The sequence below is a fragment of the Dipodomys spectabilis genome, unplaced genomic scaffold, assembly GCF_019054845.1.
Source record: "Dipodomys spectabilis isolate Male_0828 unplaced genomic scaffold, ASM1905484v1 ptg000347l, whole genome shotgun sequence".
Lineage (NCBI taxonomy): Eukaryota > Metazoa > Chordata > Mammalia > Rodentia > Heteromyidae > Dipodomys > Dipodomys spectabilis.
Genome location: NW_024871024.1, coordinates 371555 through 392493, shown reverse-complemented (window position 1 = coordinate 392493; position 20939 = coordinate 371555). Strand labels below are relative to the sequence as shown.

The 20939-nt window shown below is 36.3% G+C and overlaps 1 protein-coding gene across 2 annotated transcripts in view; it reads left to right on the top strand.

The window, feature by feature from the left end:
• Positions 1 to 20939, top strand: part of Mbnl3 (muscleblind like splicing regulator 3) — a 116296-nt gene that overhangs the window by 48865 nt on the left and 46492 nt on the right. The window contains exon 2 of one of the 2 annotated variants that reach the window (XM_042665798.1): positions 23 to 925. The exons of the other annotated variant lie outside the window; for it this stretch is intronic. Within the exon in view, the coding sequence (XP_042521732.1) occupies positions 749 to 925 (177 nt within the window). The 5' untranslated portion in view covers positions 23 to 748. The remainder of the gene's footprint in view (positions 1 to 22; positions 926 to 20939) is intronic. 2 annotated transcript variants of the gene reach the window in all.

The window sequence follows — 20939 nt, the reverse complement described above, 5'->3', positions numbered from 1 at the left end:
TTCATTTATCTTTTTCTTGCAGGTTCTGAAAAGTGCCTTTTCTGAAAACTCTGCTGCTTGGATTCTACTCTAGAGCTATCTCTTTTCAAACCCCTCTTCCATACACCCTTCCCTGTTCCCCTACCAAACTGGTGTGCTTGTACTTGACTCTTAGCAACTTGTCCATTTATTTTTTTTCCTGTGATTCTCAGTTGTCTTAGTCATTTCCCCTCCCCCTGACTTCGAAGCAAACTGTTGTTTTTGAAAAAATTTTAGATAACATCCTGCCCACCTTTATTCTTTCAAGCTACGAAATAAGGAGAAAGACTTTTTCTTTCCCTGATCGGAGACCATTCTACAAATTGAAGGGCAGCCAGCAGCATATGTTTTTTTTTTTTAAGAATAATTGAAAACATCAACTAGACAGCACAGAATTCTTTTGAAAGTCTGCCAGTTATTTGAAACAAATTCAGCAAAGGAACAAAATACAACATTCGATATCTTAACCTTTACAGTTTGCCTTCTTAAGAGTTGGTCTCTAATTTGGTTTTTAGTTCTTGTGATAAAAACCTTGATTTCATAAGTTACTTTTTTTGGTTTGACTTGTTCAGATTCGACTCAAATAAAAACCTAAGTGCTAACAAGTAGACTGCACCAAAGCAACCTGTTCTCGCTTTCACATTTAGCTCAAGTTCATTTTGACTCCTTTACCAATCCATAGTCATACTGTCCCAAAGAGGGTACACTGAATTGTAATTTTGCTTTCAATATGATGGCTGTCAATGTTGCCCTGATTCGTGATACCAAGTGGCTGACTTTAGAAGTCTGTAGAGAATTTCAGAGAGGAACTTGCTCTCGAGCTGAAACTGAGTGCAGGTTTGCCCATCCGTCAAGAGTTTGCCACGTGGAAAATGGCCGTGTGGTGGCTTGTTTTGATTCTCTAAAGGTGAGTGCCATCTAAATGCACATGATTATTTCAATGTGTTGATTTTTATGTTTTCTGAAATGTGATGTTATGAATACAGTTAATAACAGGATGAAGTTGGGAAGCATTTTTTTTTTTATTGTCAAGGTGATGTACAGAGGGGTTACAGTTACATAAGTAAGACAGTGAGCATATTTCTTGTCAAACTTGTTACTCCTTCCCTCTATTAGCCCCTCCCAAGTTGTACAGATCATTGCATAGGTTCCTCCTTTGTCCTTTGTCTCACCCTTTTTTTGTTCCCCTTCCCTTTCCTAGTTCAGATAAACATATATATAATACCTAGGATAGCAAAATCAAACACAGTGACAATAGGGTTTTTTAAAAAGGGGACATGTAGACTTCATATTTGTAGAACTAAGCTAATTAAAAGCCCCATCCACCAAAGCCTACTTAGGGAGATAGATATATTTAAAGGATAAAAATTCAAGATTTTGGGCTGGCGTGTAGCTCAGTGGCAAGGTACTTGCCTAGCGAGTGCAGCATCCTGGATTTGATCACCAGTACCAAAAAAGAAAAGACAAGAAAAAAATACAGCTAAAAAATCAAAAATTTTTGTAGGAGGAAAGGATTGCAGCCTTGCTATCCTTTAGCTTTTTTTTTGTATGGGATCTACACTTTTTTAATACAGTCATCAAAATCCTCTTATTACCCAGAGAAGAACGTTAGTGAATTACAATATATTTCTTATCCATATTGTGAAGACACATTTGATAAGGACCAGTCAGATTTTGAGGAGGTCTTTAACTTAATTCTGCTGCTACAAAACTCGGTTCCTTTAATTTTTTTCTTGAACTCCTGAGTGGTCACCTTCAGATTTGTGAGTATCTTTGTAAGGAAAGGGCTACTGCCAAGGTCATCAAAGCTGAATATTCCATATTCAGTAGAGTATAAACAAAAAGATGAGTCAGAGCAAGTGTTATGTAGAGTAGGATACATGATTTTCAAACAAGAGAACATAATGATTTTCATGCTTTTATCCATAATTACCCTCAAATCATGTATAAAGATGTACATATGCAAGCATAGAAGCAAAAACTGGATTTTTAGTTTAACTAATAAGATTTGCTATGATGCATTTGACATTTGTTTCAAAAGATGTCAACATCAATTAAGCTTAACAAGAACCTTTTCAATTCTTTTATATTGTTTTACCGTCATCGTGACCAGTTTTACCTCATTATCATTTTTATTTATGACTACTTGTCTACTGGAGATGTATCCCCTCATGTAGGAGTTTCTCAAATGGTATATAACAGGTTGCGTATTCCTTGTCTTGGGACCAGAAGTATTTCAGATGTCAGAGTTATTCTGATTTTGGAATATTTTTATGCACATGAACTATGTTGCACCCATGTCCTGGGTCTGAATCCGAAATTTTTATGTCCTACACAATGCAAACACTGAGGATAGTTTTATACAATATTTTTAGTGCAATATTTTTGACAGCAGCTATTACATGAGGTCAGTCATAGAATTGTCTACATGTGATGTCATGATGGTGCTACGAAAGTTGTGGATTTTGGAGCATTTAGGGTTTTCGGATTAGGGATGCTCAGGATATACTTGAGACATTACTTTTATTGCCTAATGGTTATTTGTTTTTATTGTAGACCATCCCAATTCAATAATGGAAATACGTTGTGGTAAAGATTAAGATAATTACTAACACAGAAACATCTCTGAATTGCTTTTTTTTTTTTTTTTTGTCAGTCGTGGGGTTTGAACTCTGGGCCTGGGCGCTGTCCCTCAGCTCTTCAGCTCAAGGCTAACACTCTACCACTTGAGCCACAGCGCCACTTCCAGCGTTTTCTGCTTATGTGGTGCTGAGGAATCAAACCCAGGGCCTCAGGCATGCGAGGCAAGAGCTCTACCACTGAGCCACCTTCCCAGCCCATTCTTTGCAGCAGATATTCTGTCTACAAGGCTTATTTTGTTTTCTTCATTTTTGAATCATTGGGAGTTCATCTGTATTTATTTTCTGTATTATTACTTCAATCTACTGCACTAAGCAGAGAGTTAAAGTAGAAAAAAAACTGAGCTACATAAAGGGAAAAAAGGTGACTTCTTTTATTCTGCCCATACACAGGGTCAGGCCATATACTGAGCTTTTTGCATATGTTGCTTCAAGAGGTCTTGGATATAATTCCAGCACTACTGTGTCTGATCTTTGTCTCTTTAATCTCACATATTTTAAGTCATGTTATTTCTAACCAATAGAAATGCCTTTCTTCTCTGCCTAACTTCCTGGATTATTATGGAAAATCCAGAGGTAAAATGTATCAATACAAAAGTGAATTAAATGAGAAGTTATCTTCATGAAGTATTTAGAGATTCTGCAACAAAAGGGGTTCTATTTAGTTAGGGCTTATGATTTAAACCTACAACCTAATGTCCCAAATGAACATGCCAAATATAATTACTCTGTGTGTGTGTGTGTGTGTGTGTGTGTGTGTGTGTGTGTGTGTGTGTGTGTGTGTGTGTGTGTTGGTAATTCTTCAAGCCATTTCGATGTGAAACATTTTACTCTCCAATATAGAATTCCTTAACATTGAAGATTCTGTCTTTCCAGGCATCAGAGAAAAATGGGAAACAATTCATGAACTTCCTAATCATTGATATCTTTTAGGTCAGTGTTGTCATTTAAAAAGAAAAGAGTAGCTGGATGCTGGTGGCTCATGGCTGTAATCTTAGCTACTCAGGAGGTAGAGATCTGAGGATCACAGTTTGAAGCCATCCTAGGCAAAAATGTCTAGTAGACTCTTATTTCCAATTAACCACCAAAAAGCAAGAAGTGGAGCTATAGTTCAATTGGTGGAGTGCCATTCTTGAGCAAAAAATGCTAAGGGACAGTGTCTAGGCCTTGAGTTCAAGCCGCAGGAGAGGCACACACACAAAAATTCAAATACTTTGAAGAAAATAAAAGGGAAGACAATTGTTTACAAAATGTATGCTGTACTTGAAATCTTGGAAAATGTTTAATTCAGACACTAAATAGATAATGGCTAATGGATATAAATAAGCCACTTAAATTATTTAAATAAGCAGTCTACTACTCATTGTATGTAGTGTTTTTAAAAATAATTTTTGTATTGTGTTAATACATTGATGACGAGTCACACAGGATAAAAATGATTTGCATAATCTTTATGCTCTCTGGTTTTACCTGAAAACCCTAATATTCAAATATATAAAGACTGTCAAACAGTTATTTAACTTGCCATTTAGATAACACACTCTTTAGAATTCCATGTCTGCATAAAGCCTTTATATCTCTCCTTCATATCATTTGTTATCCATAATGCGCATGAAAGGTATACTAGATTGAGGGTACTTGACCTATGTAGATTGTACTAATGTCATATCTGCAATACACAAAGGAATGTACCTCAGTGGGTACTATAGCTTAAGCTGCTACTCTTGAGTTTGTATAATTGAAGCACCATTGAAATTCATCCATGTACTATTTTTTGCTTCCATGAGTGGTTAAATAACTGAGGCAATCATTTGATGAGTTTTAGGCTGCAGCTTTTGTTTTCTCTTGTTTTGTTTTTGTAAGGATTTATTAGCACTAGCTACTCTACCAGAGGATGGTTCTTTGCCTTCATAATAGATAAAATAAGTACAATGTCTCTCACTCATCTCATAGTGAGGGAATGTCACGAAAATAGGAAGGATGAGCCGGATGGTTGATTGTGCATTGAGCTGAGCTGCTGTGCCTTATCATTGTTATTTAGTTATGAAGGTTGCACTCGTTTCAGATCGAAAATCTAAGCCATGAGCCAGATCTACATTCGTTTCCAGCTACACAGAATAGTCTCATGTCAATTTGGTATGCAGCTGCTTTTGACTTGATTGCCTTGTCTGCTTAGCATAATTTATTTCAAAAGTTTCTTTCAAAGTATCATTTAATCCATTCTGCGCTGATTTCTTGATATTTACAGTTTGCCACTGATCTAGATTGGCATTTTTAGTGTATAGGTCTTAGCTTAAACAAAGGAATGTTGCTTTTAAAATAAAATCAATTTTTATGATTGTTTTCATAGTCAACTTACTCATCTTCAGCAATATTATGAAGTCTTGAACCTTCCATTCCATATTTAAGATAGTGTGTGATATCAGCCAGCTGTTATCCAGGAAGAATATAAATGCTGTCATTACTTTATAATGACAGATCAAAACTCATCATGTCTCCCCACTGAACTCACCACTTTGGGTGGTTTCGTAACAATTATTTCCTAGTTGAGTCAATGGCAGCTGGCATAATCAGAGAATAATCATATCAATTCATATACATTCCTAAAAAGATAAGAGACATGCATATAAAAAGCAATCCACATTTTTGTGGCTATCATCATTGTTGTCGTTGTTGGTGGTGGTGTTTGTTTTTGCTTTGGAGTTTTCTTTCTTATGGGGATGTGCATAAAGGGAGGAAGAGTAAACAAATGTAGTCATGCTATTCAGTAGACACTAGGTGGAAAATGACCTATGTAACTTATGAGCAAGGACGGGAGGGGGAAAGTGAAGGAAGGGATAACATTGTCCAAAAAAGAAATGTACTTATTACCTGACTTATGAAATAGTAACCTCGCTACACAACACCTTAATAATAATAGAATTATTTTTTAAAAGCAGTCCACAGGGGCTGAGAAGGTGGCTCAGTGGTTTAACACTTGCCCTGCATACATGAGGTCCTGGTTGGATTCCTTAGCACCACATAAGCAGAAAAAGCCAGAAGTGGCACTGTGGCTCAAGTGGTAGAGCGCTAGTCTTGAGCTGAATAGCTGAGGAACAGCGCCCAGACCCGGAGTTCAGGCTCCATGACCGACAAAAAAAAAAAAAAAAAAGCAATCCAGACTATGCCTTCAAGCATTATCTTTGATCAAGACATGAGAAAGCATTGAAGGGATATAAATCTATCCTTTTAGGTAATAATTGGCCCCAGTTGCATTATTTTCTGTGTTTGCACTACTAGTCACAACAGTTTTCACTAATGTAAAATTTTACTTGTTTTGACTGGGGATGCATCCTAGGAATAAAGCATTTGCCTAGTATGTGTAAGGCTCTGGGTTTGATTCCTAGCATTGCCCAATAAACAATCGACTATTTTTGACTGAATATGGACTCATCCCTTGAATATTGACTCATCTTCTGTTTGCTAAGGTAAAGTTTAATAGAAGCTAGACTCCTAGCAACATAATCCCCAGGGTCACCAAATTACACAGACTTAGAACCATTTATAAGCTCCATCAGAGAGATGTCGTGCAGGTAGCTGCACGACAAAGACACAGAAGCAACCTCTGTCATCCTTAGAGTCCAGGAAAATAACATCTTACTTAAAGATTTTTATTGTATGTGATACTGAAAATGGCCTTTACTGATTAAAAAAATGTCAGCACTCTTTGGGGCATTTCAAAATCTCTTTGGAAAGAAAATAGGATTTCTACTAATACTCAAGTAAATATATATTAATAATTCAGCTTTACCTATTTAACCTTTTTCTTTTTTTGAACTGGTTACACTTCTTGCAAAGCTACAAAATTTAGAGTAGACAATTCCTGTATACTCTTTGCCTAGATTTCTCTGATGTTAACAACTTACCTATCATAAATAACACTGTTATCAAAGTTAGGAAATTAATGCTATACTACAATCTGAACTAGGAACTGTATTTGAATTTGTCCAGCCTTTTCTCTGAATGTCCCTTTTCTATTCCACAATGCAGAATCTCCCATTACATCTTCCCATCATGGCACCTTAGTTCCCTCCAGTCTTTGACTATTGCTTAGCTTTTCCTTGCCTTTTATGATCATGATACAAAGGAAGGGACATTCCACAGAAGAACTGGCCAGTCCTTAACTAAAATGTTGTGGTCACAGACATTAGAGAGAAAAATGGGTAAAATTCAAAATAAGTTCCCAGTCCTTCTTGTATGTGTGTTAATTTCCTGACTTTTGTCATTGTGCCATACTTATGAAGGTTTATAATAGTAAAGGAATGTGGGTATACAGGGATTCAATGTATTATTTATACAACTTAAAAAAGTTTAAGCTGGGTGCCAGTGACTCACTCCTGTAATCCTAGCTACTCAGGAGGCTGAAATCTGAGGATCACAGTTCAAAGCCAGCCGGGAAGGAAAGTCGGTGAGACTCTTATCTCCAATTAACCACCAGAAAACCGGAAGTGGCCCTGTGGCTCAAGTGGTAGAGCTCTTGCCTTGAGCTGAATTGCTCAGGAACAGTGCCCAGGTCCAGAGTTCAAGCCCAGACAAAAAAACCCCATTAAGTCCAGAATTATTTCAAATGAGTTTTTGAGTGGAGGGGAAGGCAGTGAAATTCAGGGTCTTGGACATGCTGCACCCAAAAACTTCCTCTGAGCTACATTCCCCATCAAAATAAAATGCTTCTTTGAAATTACCATTTTTCATCTTATATATCCTGTCTTTTAAGGCTCAAAAATATTACTTTTCCTTTTCTATTTTATTTTTAAAAAAAGTTCAGGTACAGTGTTAAGAAAACTTTAGGCTAAGGATTTACATTAAATCATAGAACAATCACCTAATATGTGCAGAATTCTAGGTCCCATCCCTCCAAAACATAAATAAAGCCTTGATAGCCTGGATTTTCATGTAATGACAGATTCTGGAATGGTCTCCAGCAGCTCAGTGGGTCAGATAATTCGTTTTAAAAAGTGCCTTTAACAGCACCGCAAAATGAGCCAATCAGAAATTGTGGCTGTTGAAGGAAGACCATTCCATCCAAAACTTTTTTGTTCCATTTATAGATGCAGAAACTGAAGAGCTAGTGGGGGGAAGGCCCCTTACCCAAGGTCATATATGCAGTTATCAAAGGACCTTGGAGACTCCACTGTGCTCATCATTTGAGTCTGTTTTGGAGAAGGAAATTGAGAAAACATCAAAAGTAGCTATTATTTCACTAAACAAAAGTACCAAACTACTTTTGCTGATATGGTCATGTTGTTTCACATGACGTTAGGAAGCATTACCTGTGGAGTTGTGTGGTACTCCTTTACTTTTTGTACTTAAAAAGAGGGGGATTTGGAGGAAAAGCCAACGTTTCCTTTCTTTTTTCTTTTTCTTTCTTCCTCTCTTTTATTTTCTTTCTTTCTTCTTCTTCTTCTTTTTTTTTTTTTTTTGGTTTCTTGTAGGGCTTGAACTCAAGGCCTAGGTGCCATCCCTGAGCTCAAGGCTAGTGTACTACTACTTTGAGTCACAGCTTCACTTCCAGTTTTCTGGTAGTTAATTGGTTGATCAGAGTCTCACAGACTTTCCTGCCTGGGCTGGCTTTGAACCATGATCCTCAGATCTCAGTCCCCTGAGTAGTTAGGATTACAGACACAAGACATCAGCAACAACATTTCCTTTCCTAATCACTTCCTTTTCTATTGTGTTATGATCATCTATTTATAATAATATTTTTTCTTATTACTTTTTATTTTTATTGATATTATAAAGGCGATGTACAGAGAAGTTACATAAGTCAGGTGATAAGTACATTTCTTTTTGGACAATGTCTTTTAAGTTAGGGTTCATAGGCAATTAATTGATAAATATTTGCACAATTTATCCTGAAAAGGAAGTAAAAGAAGAGATGGTTTGTGGTTAATCACTAAATGGCAGAACCTGGAGTTATCTCTGCTCCCTTGTCCATCCTTCTTCTCAAACACTGTGTTATTGAGTTAGATGTCCAAAATTGGGAGTTATTATAACATAATTCTCTCTGATGTTTTACTCTGTTGTGTGCTCATTAGTTCAATGCCCTGGCCAGCTAGGGAGGTATCTGTCACAGATAAGCTGAAAATATTATAGCAGCAGGTCAGCCTCATAACAAGTCAAATATTTAAGAAAATAACTTGGCCTCTAACTCCACTTTTTACAAATGTTCTTTTATGGGATTGTAGCTCAAGGTCATTTTTCCTCCTTGCAGCCAAGTTGCAATTGGGCATCTGGTGAGGAAATACTCAGGCTAAAGTTAGGAATATATTCCCTAATCAGAATTTGATAATACCACCCCCACCTTAAGGAGGAGAGATTCGAATATCTGAAGCCTAAATCTCTAAGTTTTATGTCAGTTCTTTTGTTTTGAAGAGACTCTTGCATGTTAGAGAAATACACACATAATTCTGTCCTTATTAGAATAACTATGGGAAGCTGTTTCAAATATTACTCTTGTCTGTATAAGACTTTTGTAAAATGTAAATACAAGGTACTTCTGCACATCTGCAAACAGCAATTCATTTTTCTAAGAATACAACTTCATTTCTTATTGTTCATCTTGCTCTAACAGAGTAGCTTTTTTCTCTGATCATCCTTGAGTCCATCCTGTTTTTATCTTCTACCTCAGTATGTCATTTGACCTTTGACCTAAGAAGTTATACATTTCAGAGGAATCTTAGCCATCTGGTGTTTTCTCATGTGTAAATAATCTTGTCATTTTAATCTATACTTCTTTCATAGAAGATGTCTTCTGTTTCTTAAAAACTGGTGTTTTGTTTTCTCTATTTAGTCCAGATTTATCATCCAACTTTTATTTTGACACCTTTCATTCTTGCCCTCAGGGTCACGTTTTATTGCTAGAAGTAATTAAACTTACAACTCATGCTTTCTTGGTGATGGTTTCTAACAAGACAGTAAATTATTTCATTTGTTTGTTCATCTTTTATTTTCTAAATGGTCACTCTTATTGTGGATTACAGGCATGTGCCACCACACATAGCTTTAGAATCCCCTTTTTGCCCCTCTACAATGTTGTACTATCCATCTTTTATGTGCCCATAATACAATGCACAGATAACATTGTAGCTGTACCAGCGATCTCTTACACACATTGTTTTAAGACTATATTCAATTTTCTTAAAACTTGGTGTTACTGTGTGTGAGAGATAGTAACACTGAACTAAATAGTTTGAGGAATTTAATATCTCCATGTTCTTGTTTTAAAGATTGACCAAATACCTATCTCAGAATTGTTCTGCTGTTGATAAGGTACATGCTTAATCACAGGCTTAAGTAAACTCACATTTTCTTTAGCCTTCATAAAAATGTAAGATCTACAGTTTCTGCAAATTCCGGATTATTTCATTTTTACTGAGTAGGAAAGCATGCTATATGGAAACAAACTCAATTTTAAGTGGAACTGAAAACATCTGAAACCATGCCCATCTTCATTCTTCCAATATCGCACTGGTGGAGGAATGCTTTCATTTTGTAATATTGTCTTACCAAAGTAGCCTGAGAAGCATCTTTGATAATTACCTCTTTCTTGGGTACATTTCAAATGTAACCGCTAAAATATTTGCTGTGAAAAATGGTATTGGGGAGTGTCATAAAGACATGAAATGTGGCCTTGTAATAACAGATGTAACAAAGGCTCCTTGTGTGGCCTTTAAGTGATGGAAATCCTACAGCCTGTGTTTCTCCACAACACTTCATTTGTAGACTGTTAGTTGTGGTTTGCTACACAGATTTTTAAAAATAAATATTAGGGATTATTTAATGCTAATGTTAAATCCACTATGCATTCCATATAACATTCAGTTTCCCAAAGAAACAATTTATTCAACACGCATTTCTTGAAACCTATTGCCACTTAAACACAAGGCTCCATAGAATATAAAGTTGTACACGCTGTACATAAGTCTGACTTCTTAGTATGAGCTTGCTTCTGTTTAGTGCCAGAAGCCAAGTATATAAACTTGGAATGAATAAAGACCAAGGGAAAGGGCAGTGACTGGGGTTACATCTAACTGTGAGATTTAAAGATGGAGCCATGGGAAAAGCATTATTTGAAGAAGGAAAAAAGTAGACATTCCAGAGCTGGGAAGGTGGCTTAGTGATAGAGTGTTTACCTAGCATGTATGAAGCCCTGGGTTCGGTTCCTCAGTACCACATAAACAGAAGAAGCCAGAAGTGGTGCTATGGCTCAAGTAGTAGCACACTAGTCTTGAGCAAAAGCAGTTCAAGACAGTGTCCAGGTCCTGAGTTCAAACCCCAGGATTGACAAAAAAAAAAAAAAAAAAAAAAGTAGACATTTCAGGCTGAGGGCATAAGCTAAGCAAAGACAGAGAGATAGCTGAGGGTTAAGTTCTCCAGAGCACTGCATGGAGCTTGAGTTGCAGGACAGTGGACTGTAAGCCAGTGTAGAGTTTGGATTTGTATTCTGTAGTTCTGAGAAATCCAAACATTTTGAAGCACAGATGATGAGGTAGTTGATATTATACCGGATTCCCCAGTTTCTGTGTTCAACTTAACATTAGATTGCTTTCACTAAGTTGCAGTTACTAAAATTTTTTGAATTGAAGTTTCAATTTCAAACATTTTAGAACAACAAAAGAACAAAACATCAACAACAATAATGCTGATCGCAGCCAGGCACCAGTTGTTCATGCCTGTAATCCGAGCTAGTCAGAAGGCTAAGATCTGAAAATTGTGGTTCAGAGTCAGCCCCAGCAGGAAAGTCCATGAGACTCCATCTGCTCTATGTTTCTACCATTTAAATATGGGTGAAAACTATAAATGTATCTGTGTGCCAACTTTCCTCATTCAACCACAATTTAACCTAGATTTGATTGCTGGATTTTGCAAATGTAATTCCATCCCTGATAATCCTAGAAGTGTTTTTTGTCCAAATGTTATTGGATGTCCTCTAAATGTTGCATTTTTTGTGCTTTTACCTTAGGTAGAAATTTTCAAATGTTTGCTGAGTGGCTTTATTAAATATAATTTTAAAAAATAGTGTGGTAATCTAAGTAATATTCAAGATTTTTTTTTGGCCTTAAAATGTTGGAGATTGAATTTGACAGAAGATGGGTAGCCAGTGAATTGAGGTATTCTTAGAAACATGATTAGTTCTAATAAGGCCATTCTGAGTCAAGTACAAGGTCATATTCTGCAGAATAGGGCTTTATAAAATAAAAACATATTTAAAGTCCATTCAACAACATGCCCTAAATGTACAGTGATATTTGGTCTGAACACAAGAAACCCCAAGAAATACTCGAACAGAGAAACCCGTCCACTGACACTTAAAAAATGTTCTCAAACCCTGCAATTTAGTCCAAACAATTTCCTTTTACAAGAAATAGAAAAAATTAACTGATCTTAATTTTGAGGAATTTTAAGGAAGAGTTCCTAGGATTTTGTGCTATGTCTTCTGTTTGTAAAGTCAGTTCAGCAATTAACCTTAGTCTTAAATTTGAAGTTCTTAATAGAATTATTCTCATCATTCCTCCTTCCCATGTGTCAGTCTTGCTCTTTAGGCTCACTGTAATGATCTTATTGGAATGTTATTTTTGTTATAGGTCATTCCCAAGCCTTTTGGAAAAATATAATTGTATAATTAGTAGCAGAGCCTGTTAGTCAAGAAAGGGACTAATTCTATTTCTGGATTTCTTATTCTAGTAAGCTATCTGAAAGGTTTCCACCTAGACATCTAAAGATGTCCAACTATTCCACTATTAAAAACTGGGGATCTCAGTTTAAAAGTAGGTTCCCAGTGCTATTTAGGCTTATCATTAGACAATGTATACATGAATCACGATATCACATATAATTGTAACCCATTAATTTTGTATGATTATGTATCAGTCTAAAATGAAAATAAAGAAATCAACTAAGTTCAGAAGAGACAAATCTTAATGTAGATAGAAAAGAATAGGAGCTCCTTGGAGCTCCTTAAATGACGTTTATTTTCTCCACTATGAAAAAGAGGAGAGTGGTAGAAGGAAGAAAGGTCTGGGTTCAATCCTTAGCATAGTGGAGATAATAAAAATAAGCAAATCAATGCTGTATCAAATATAGTTTTGCTTGTCGTCTTGCTGCGGAGTGCAAATGGTGAACTTTGTATTCAGAACTTGCTTGGAGGGTTAGTAACCTATTGATATTTAGGTTCTGACTGTCCATGTGGCCAGTATTGAATTGTTTGTTCATTTGATGTGAAATAAATTTTCTCCCTTGTAGCTCATATTTTTCCAGATACCTGTTTGGGAGCAGATGTGAAGGGATAATACTTACAAATGGTTGGGGTTTCTTCAGTGAGTAAAGAGCATTTATTTGATGGGAGATCTTCTGGGAATTGGGTTCACTTAAATCGGGGTCCATAGCAAACATGTAGAAAAGCGCAGGAAAGGCAGACAGAGGAAATGAAAGCAGCGTGTAAACAGAGCTCTCCTACCTTTAGTTGCAGTTACAACTAATAACCCTATGTCTATAAGCAGAAAATGAATGTTTCCTAGGAGTAGTTGCAAAGATTGTGAGAATCCCAATCTTTTTTATTTTTATTTTGTAGCCAGCCGTCTGGATTGGCCTTCTTTTACATGAATATGAACACCCTTACTGATATCAGAGACATGGAATAAAGACATCCGAGTCTCTTTACAATGGCCCTTTAGAAACTGAACTATTAGTAACATAAGAAGATGCTCAAGAAATAGCTGAATAGATGAGTCGTTTCTAGTGCAGAGATTCATATAGAAGTTCACAAAAATGTGGTGACAGACCAGCTTCATGTGGCTACCTGTTAGAAATATAAATTCTCAGATTTCAGCTCACACTTGCTAAAGCAATGGCCTTTTCTTTTTCAACAACGCCACCTGAGGATTCTGATGAACTTTAAACTTTACGAATTATATGCATAGGCAAAGCCATAACAGTTCTGGAGGGTGTTGATGGAAGTTGATGTTTCAAAGGTACAAAATTCTTAGTACTTTCTTGTTCACCCAGTACCCCTTTCTTCTTTACACCTGTTCAAAATGACCCCATTCTAATTTTTTGCTTCTTTCTTTTTTTAATGTTTTTATTGTGAAAATACTGTACAGAGGGGTTACAGTCACATGAGCAAGGTAATGAGTACATTTCTTATTAAGCATTGTTGCCTCCTCTTTTGTTTTTCCCCTACCATCCCTTCCCTCCCACCTCCACAACTACACGCCCCCCATCCTAAATTGTAAAGTTCATTTTTCAACATAGTGTTTTGTACATATCATTGTTACAATGGGTCAACCTGTATCCCTATTTAAACATTTTTTCCTTCCCCTCCACAAATTATACTGACATCCCCTCCACAAATTATACTGACATCAAGAACAGTGAAAACAGGGGTTATACGTTGGGGGAGGGACATACAAAGCAACAAAAAAATCACATGGTACCTTATAAATACATTAGAAATAGCAAGAAAGAAAGAAAAAAAAAACCACTTGTGTCCCTCTCTTGGGGTTCATTTCACTTAACTTCATCTTATCTGGTCATATGTACATAGCTTTTAACCTTTTCTACTTGTCCCAGACATATACTAGTTATTGCAAATAAGGGAAACCATGGGACCTATGTTTCTTTGTGCCTGGCTTACTTCACTTAATATAATTTTTTTTCCAAGTCTTTCCATTTCCCAACAAATGGGGCAATGTCATTCTTTCTGATGGAGACATAGAATTCCAGTGTGTATGTGGTGTGTGTGTGTGTGTGTGTGTGTGTGTGTGTGTGTGTGTGTATACACCACATTTTCTTGATCCATTCATCTACTGAGGGACATCTGGGTTGGTTCCATATACTTTCTTTTTGTTTTTGTTTTTTGTGTATGGTAGTAGGATTAAAACTCAGCACCTCCACCTTGCTAATAGCTGCTCTACTACTTCAGCCATGCACCTGCCTTGTGTTTGTGTTGATTTTTTTCCTTTTTTCTTTTTCCCAGTCCTGGAACTTGAACTCTGGGCCTAAGCACTGTCCTTGAGCTCTGTTAGCTCAAGGCTAGTGCTGTACCACATTGAGCCACAGTACTATTTCCAGCTTTTTCTGTGATTAATTGGAGATAGGAGTCTCACAGACTTCCTGCCTGGGCTGTCTTCCAACAGTGATCCTCAGCTCAGGCTCCTGAGTAGCTACGATTATAGGCATGCCTGACCCATCTGCACCCAGCTCTGTATTGATTACTTTCAAGAGAGGGTCTCACTTTATGCCCAGGCTGGCCTGGATTGTGATCTTATTTGTGCTTCCTTTAGTTGCTGGAATGACCAGCATGTGCCCACTGTGCCAGCCACTAGTTGAAATGGAGTCTTGGGAATTTTTAGGGTGAGAGTGGCCTCAAATACCCAAATCTCTTCCTCTCAAGTAACAACGATTGTAGAGTTGAACTACCACACTTGACTCAAATGGCCCATTTTTGGGCTTGTTGTTTATAATGCAATTTGGTAGAAGAAAAAGGATAGAAGACTTAGATATCCTACAGAAGCCTGTTATATTTCTCTGTACAAGGAACATCATAATACTTACTGCCTGAACAAAGGCTATGAGAGGTACTGCATGAAAGACAGCAGTTTAGTGCTATACGATTCAACATTTCTCAAAATCCGTTGACTTCACAAATAACCTTTTTGATGTAGATCATGTGGAAATTTCTCCTGGAATATTATATGACAGATATTTGGGCAAAATCTTGTTGGTGTCTAATTGTGTGAAACTGGAAAGAAATATTATTTTGGCTATTTATTTCCTTTGGAAAAAATAGTGACTTTTTGCACCATCAAGGCTCTATTGTAGATGTTGCTACAATGTGATTACAAATTAATACGCAGAAAATTTGAGGATAAATTGTATATATATATATATATATATATGTATGTATGTATGTATATATGTACGTATATCTAATGCATTTTTATGTTAGATGAGTCAGTCTTGGCCTATGGAGAAGGAAAATAGAAAAAAGGAAAACAAAAATGAGTTAACCATTTATAAACAGTTTATTAAATTTTATTTTTGAGTTAGCATACATAATTGTATGAGTATTTCATTGTGATATAAACACGTTTTATAATTAGGTTCAATTTTATTTTTATGTAAGTAGCATTTAATTATTAGTATTTTAAGCACCATTATCATCCTCTCTTACAGTCTGTAGTTTGCTTTATCTTTCTAATTTTTTAATATATTTTTATTTTTTTATCTTTCTAATTTGCCGAGAACTGTAGACATGTCTGACTTTTGTCATTTTAACATATGTTGTAAATAAAATATAATACAAATCATGGGAAAGTTCCAACAACATCGGCACAAGAGTGTGATGTTCTATGCTTTTTATATAATAAAAATATTTTGAGTGTTTTAGTTCATTTTGATTCTAAAGTGAATTTTTATTCACTGAATTCTTCCTGAGGTGTTAAGGGTGGAACCTGGGGCTTTTCATTCCACTACTGAGCTACCTGGTACTAAATTTTGAAGAAAGAAGCTTGTAATGGTAAAAGAGCAACTCTTGATTAGATAAACCAGTCCTGGTTTGTTGTCAGTTGAAACAGGAGTGGAGTTAGAGATGTAGCTCAGAGTAGAGCACTTGTTTAGGATGCGAAATGCCTTGGGTTCCTTCTCTAGTATTAAAATAAGTCAGAAGTCTGGATTTGGGGGTAGGGACATGGATCAAGTGGTAGAGCCCCTGCTATTTTTTGCTAAGTTATTTCAAGTGTAAACTGAAAGTGTTCAAAAAGAAATGTACTCAGTCAGGTGCTGATGGCTCACACCTGTAATCCTAGCTACTGAGGAGGTTGAGATCTGAAGATTGCAGTTCAAAACCAGCCCAGGGAGAAAAGTCCCCATGAGACTGTTAACTCCAATAAACTACTCAGAAAAATCCAGAAGTGGTGCTGTGGCTCAATTGGTAGAGCACAAAGAAGCTCAGGGACATCATCCAGGCCCTGAGTTTAAGCCCCAGGACCAGCAAAAGAAAAAGAAAAGAAAAAGAAATATACTCCTTTCCTTACTTATATAACTGTAATCCTTCTGTATATCACCTTTACAATAAAATTTAAATTTAAAAAAAAGCTTAAAGCTTGGCTGTACTTTTGTATCCTCTGGCCTTTCACCTACCACCCCACTAAGCTGTGAGATATTGACTACTTAACAGTAATTTCAACTTCTAATAAGAGATGTGTCCTTGGTGTTTCTATATTTATATAAATTCACTCCCCTTACGATAATTAGTATTACTTACATAATTAAGATCTATGCACATCTTAATGCATTACATTCTTTACACGGGTAAAGTGCTACAAACTAGGAATAGTTTGTCAGACTATATTTAGTCATCAGTGTTTCAATTTATTGCAAATAAGTAATGATGAAAATAAATATACTTTTTACATTTGGTACTATTTTATTTCTAAAGCACTAAATTTTACTTGTTCCTATATTCTTCGGACCTACGTATGAAGTATGTAGATAGAGACAGAAATTATTCTTAGAGAAGCCAATGAACAAAATAGAAAAATAATTTACTCATGACTAAAATAATTAGAATTCAGAGCCCTCGGATTGTAGTTTAGAGTTATTTTTCATAAATATTAGAATGCATTTGGAAGTGGTGCTGTAGCTCAAGTGGTAGAGCACTAGCTGAAGAGCTAAGGGACAGTGCTCAGGCCCAGAGTTCAAGCCCCTGACCGACCAAAAAAAAACAATAAAATGCATTTATGGAAAATGTAATACATTATATATTATAATTTAATATATAAATTTTATATATTTATACATTTTAAATGAAATACATTTTATAGATTTTATAGTATCTATTATATAGCATATATCACATTTTATACAAAATGTATATATTTTTAATATATATTTATCTTGGAACAAATATATTAGAACTCAGAGTATAAATAGCCTCTGTATTAGCTTCCTGTTACTGTGACAAATCACTGAGAGAAAACAACTCAAAGAAAAGGTTGATTTTTGATTCCTGGTTTCAGAGGTTTCAGTCCATTGTTTCTGGGCTTTTATGCCTGTGAGGAGACAGTACATCATAGCCAAGTAGGGATTAGTGGAAGAAGTTACCTTATGGCAACCAAGTAGGTGGTATGTGTGTGTGAGAGAGAGGGGTGATGGGGAGAGGGAGACAGAGGGAGAGAACAAGAGAGAGCAAGTAAGCCTGAACCCAGAGCCCAATATCTCCATCAGGGCTACGTGACCAATGACCTATCTCCTCTAACTAGGTTCTGCCTCCCCTGAAGTCTCTACTACATCCCAATAGCGACACCATCTGGTTTCAACACTTGAGCTTTTGGGGGATTTTGTATTTCTACACCCTCGCAGTCTACAACTTTGTTCCAATTGATTCATGAAACAGTAATCAGTGAATTGAACAATCGATTTTTATTGTTATTCTTTTCCTAGCTATTGTCTTTAAAAATGTAAGTACATGATTGGATTTATGTTCAATTGCTCAGTCACTTACTATGGTAAGAGCCAGATTCCCAACTGTGTCTATATAACAATGTGAATGATAAATTATAGGTCTGAATCGATTATGTTACATTTTTGGACATGTTTACATAATGCAGCCACCTACCTATTTGTATTTGGGAAATCTCCAAATATATCTATTCTATGAGTAGGGAAACTTAGCTTTGAGTGAGATAGTCTTTTGTGAGGTGGATTTTTTTTGTTTTTGTTTTGTGTGTGTGTGTGTGTGTGTGTGTGTGTGTGTGTGTGTGTGTGTTTGTGTGTGTGTGTGTTTTATATGAGTTCTTATTTGCTGGTGTTCCTGGAGGAATGAATTGCTTCTGGAAATGTTTTGTACAATTTTGTAACAAAATGACACTTGTAGTTTCAGTAATCTTGTCTCCAGAAGGCACTGTTGTGTTTTGAAAAGGTTCTTCTCTTAGAGTGGTAATGATGGTCACCAAGTGCCCAGTCATGCTTATTGCTCAAGCCCCACTTCCTTCCTGTCCCCATAGGGTATTTCTGAGACTGTTCAGGTCATGGTGGCTTTTACTTACACTTCCATGACCCAACTCCTGGTAATTCGGCACTGCTTCTCACAAACTAAGTAGCAAAATATTACTCAGCAAACATTTACTAAAATGCTATGCTAAGACAGGATATGTTTATGCCACCTGTCCCACTTCAGGAAAGATGGAAGGCTATTTTACACATTTGGTTACCTTGCCTACTTGTTTTCAAATCACCTAGGATTCCTAACGTCATATATTTATGTAATAAATAGTTTCTGGACACACCTAACAGTTAATTGTTAAATAGTCTTTGCTAGAGGAAAAAGTCATTCAGACAGTAGAAAGAGTTTGATGAGTTCCTTAATATAGCTCTATTAAAGTGTTGTAATGCATTAAAATGCCTTGATCTTCAGGATGTGAGCTCTGGCTCTCTAACATCAAAACTTAAGCCTAAAATCTGCTACCTCTTAGTGCTGTCAGCTTGGGTATAGTTCCTCCATTTCCTCAGCTGTGAAGAATAAACAAGTCAATGCACAAGTCACCATGAAGTTAGTCATTAGTATTCAGGTGAACATGGTGTGAAAAATGCATGGAATCTCAGCACTACGGAGGTTGAGGCAGGAGGATTGTGAATTTGAGGTAAACCTGGGTTGCATAAAGGGACCCTGTCTCCAGTTTTAACAAAAGAGCCAGGCGCTGGTGGCCCGTCCCTATAATCCTAGCTACTCAAGAGGCTAAAAATGCTACTGTATTTAAATCCACAATACACTTGGAGCTTGCATTTTCTTAGGGATTTGTGTGATGTTCCAAACTGCCTACAATTTTTTTTTATTTTTTTATTTTTTGCCGGTCCTGGGGCTTGAACTCTGGGCATAGGTTTTGTCCCTGAGCTTCTTTTGCTCAAGGGTAGCACTCTACCACTTGAGCCACAGCATCACTTCCAGCTATTTCTGAGTAGTTCATTGGAGATAAGAGTCTCTTGGACTTCCCTGCCCTGGCTGGCTTTTAAATCATGATCTTCAGATCTCAGCCTCCTGAGTAGCTAGGATTATAAGTGTGAGCCACTGGAGCCTGGCTGAAACTGTCCACAATATTAAGAAAAATGTAAGACTTTTGGTAATAAACTATATATCACCACAAACACAGTATAGACTTCATACATGCTTCAAAATATTTTAATAGCAGTCAAACTTTCTGCTTAGAAATTAACTTTCAGGTATTAGTTTGGGAATAGGTTAGGTGCTTGAGGAACCTGCTTACTTTAAAGTTAATACAGTTGACTCTATGTGGAGTTTGTAACATGATCTCAAACTTATGAATTTAGTCAGACCTTGTAAATAATCATTGTGGAATTGTGCTCATAAATCTCTTTATCTAAAATAAGTTTCATTTTTTTAGCTTAAGAGTGACTGATTTTCATCTGTGCCTTCCTCATTTGAAAATAGTGTTAAATCAATAATTTTATATTATATAACCTTTGGTGTAAGCTATAGAGACATAAGTATGTATCCTTAGTCATACACAAACCCTTTCAGTGATAAATTGTTTCAATCTGAACAATAATCAGCACCTTTCTCACCTTATATTTACATATTTGCAAGGTATTTGTCTAAATGAAATTCTCATTTGAACCTTTCTTTTTATTTAGAGAGAGGAAATTCTGCTTTGCCAGATGGAAACCCTGAATTTCCAGCTTAGTGCATAACTAACACTCTTAGGAGTCAAACAGATTGCTAAATCCTTTCCTACTTCCTCAGTTTTAGTAGAGTAAAACTCACTTGATACCCTTCAGTCATGGAAAACCTAAAGTAACTGGCTTAGTTTCAAGGGAATGAAGTCACAGTGTAGGAAAGCCTGCTCGGCAGACGTGGCTTGATCTTTTCATTGCAGAAATAGCCCGAGTGAAACCTTCCAACAAAAGAAAGCCCAGGAGCTGTGGGGAAAGAGCTGAAGATTTTAGTTTTGGAAGTGGGTATTGGGAAGATGATTGTGGGATGTTACTTTGTCCATCTTCTTAGCCACTGAGAGATAAATGCCTAGACAAAAGTATCATTTCTGTAGAAGATCTAGTTCTATGGAGTTTGTTCTTTCTCACTTGGATAGAACTTAAAATGAAACTGTGAAGAATAACAATGCAGTAGATAAAATATAAAATTTTCATGAGAATTACCTTTTTTTTTTTTTTTGTCAATTGTGAGGTCTGAACTCTGGGCCTGGGTGCTGTCCCTCAGCTCTTCAACTC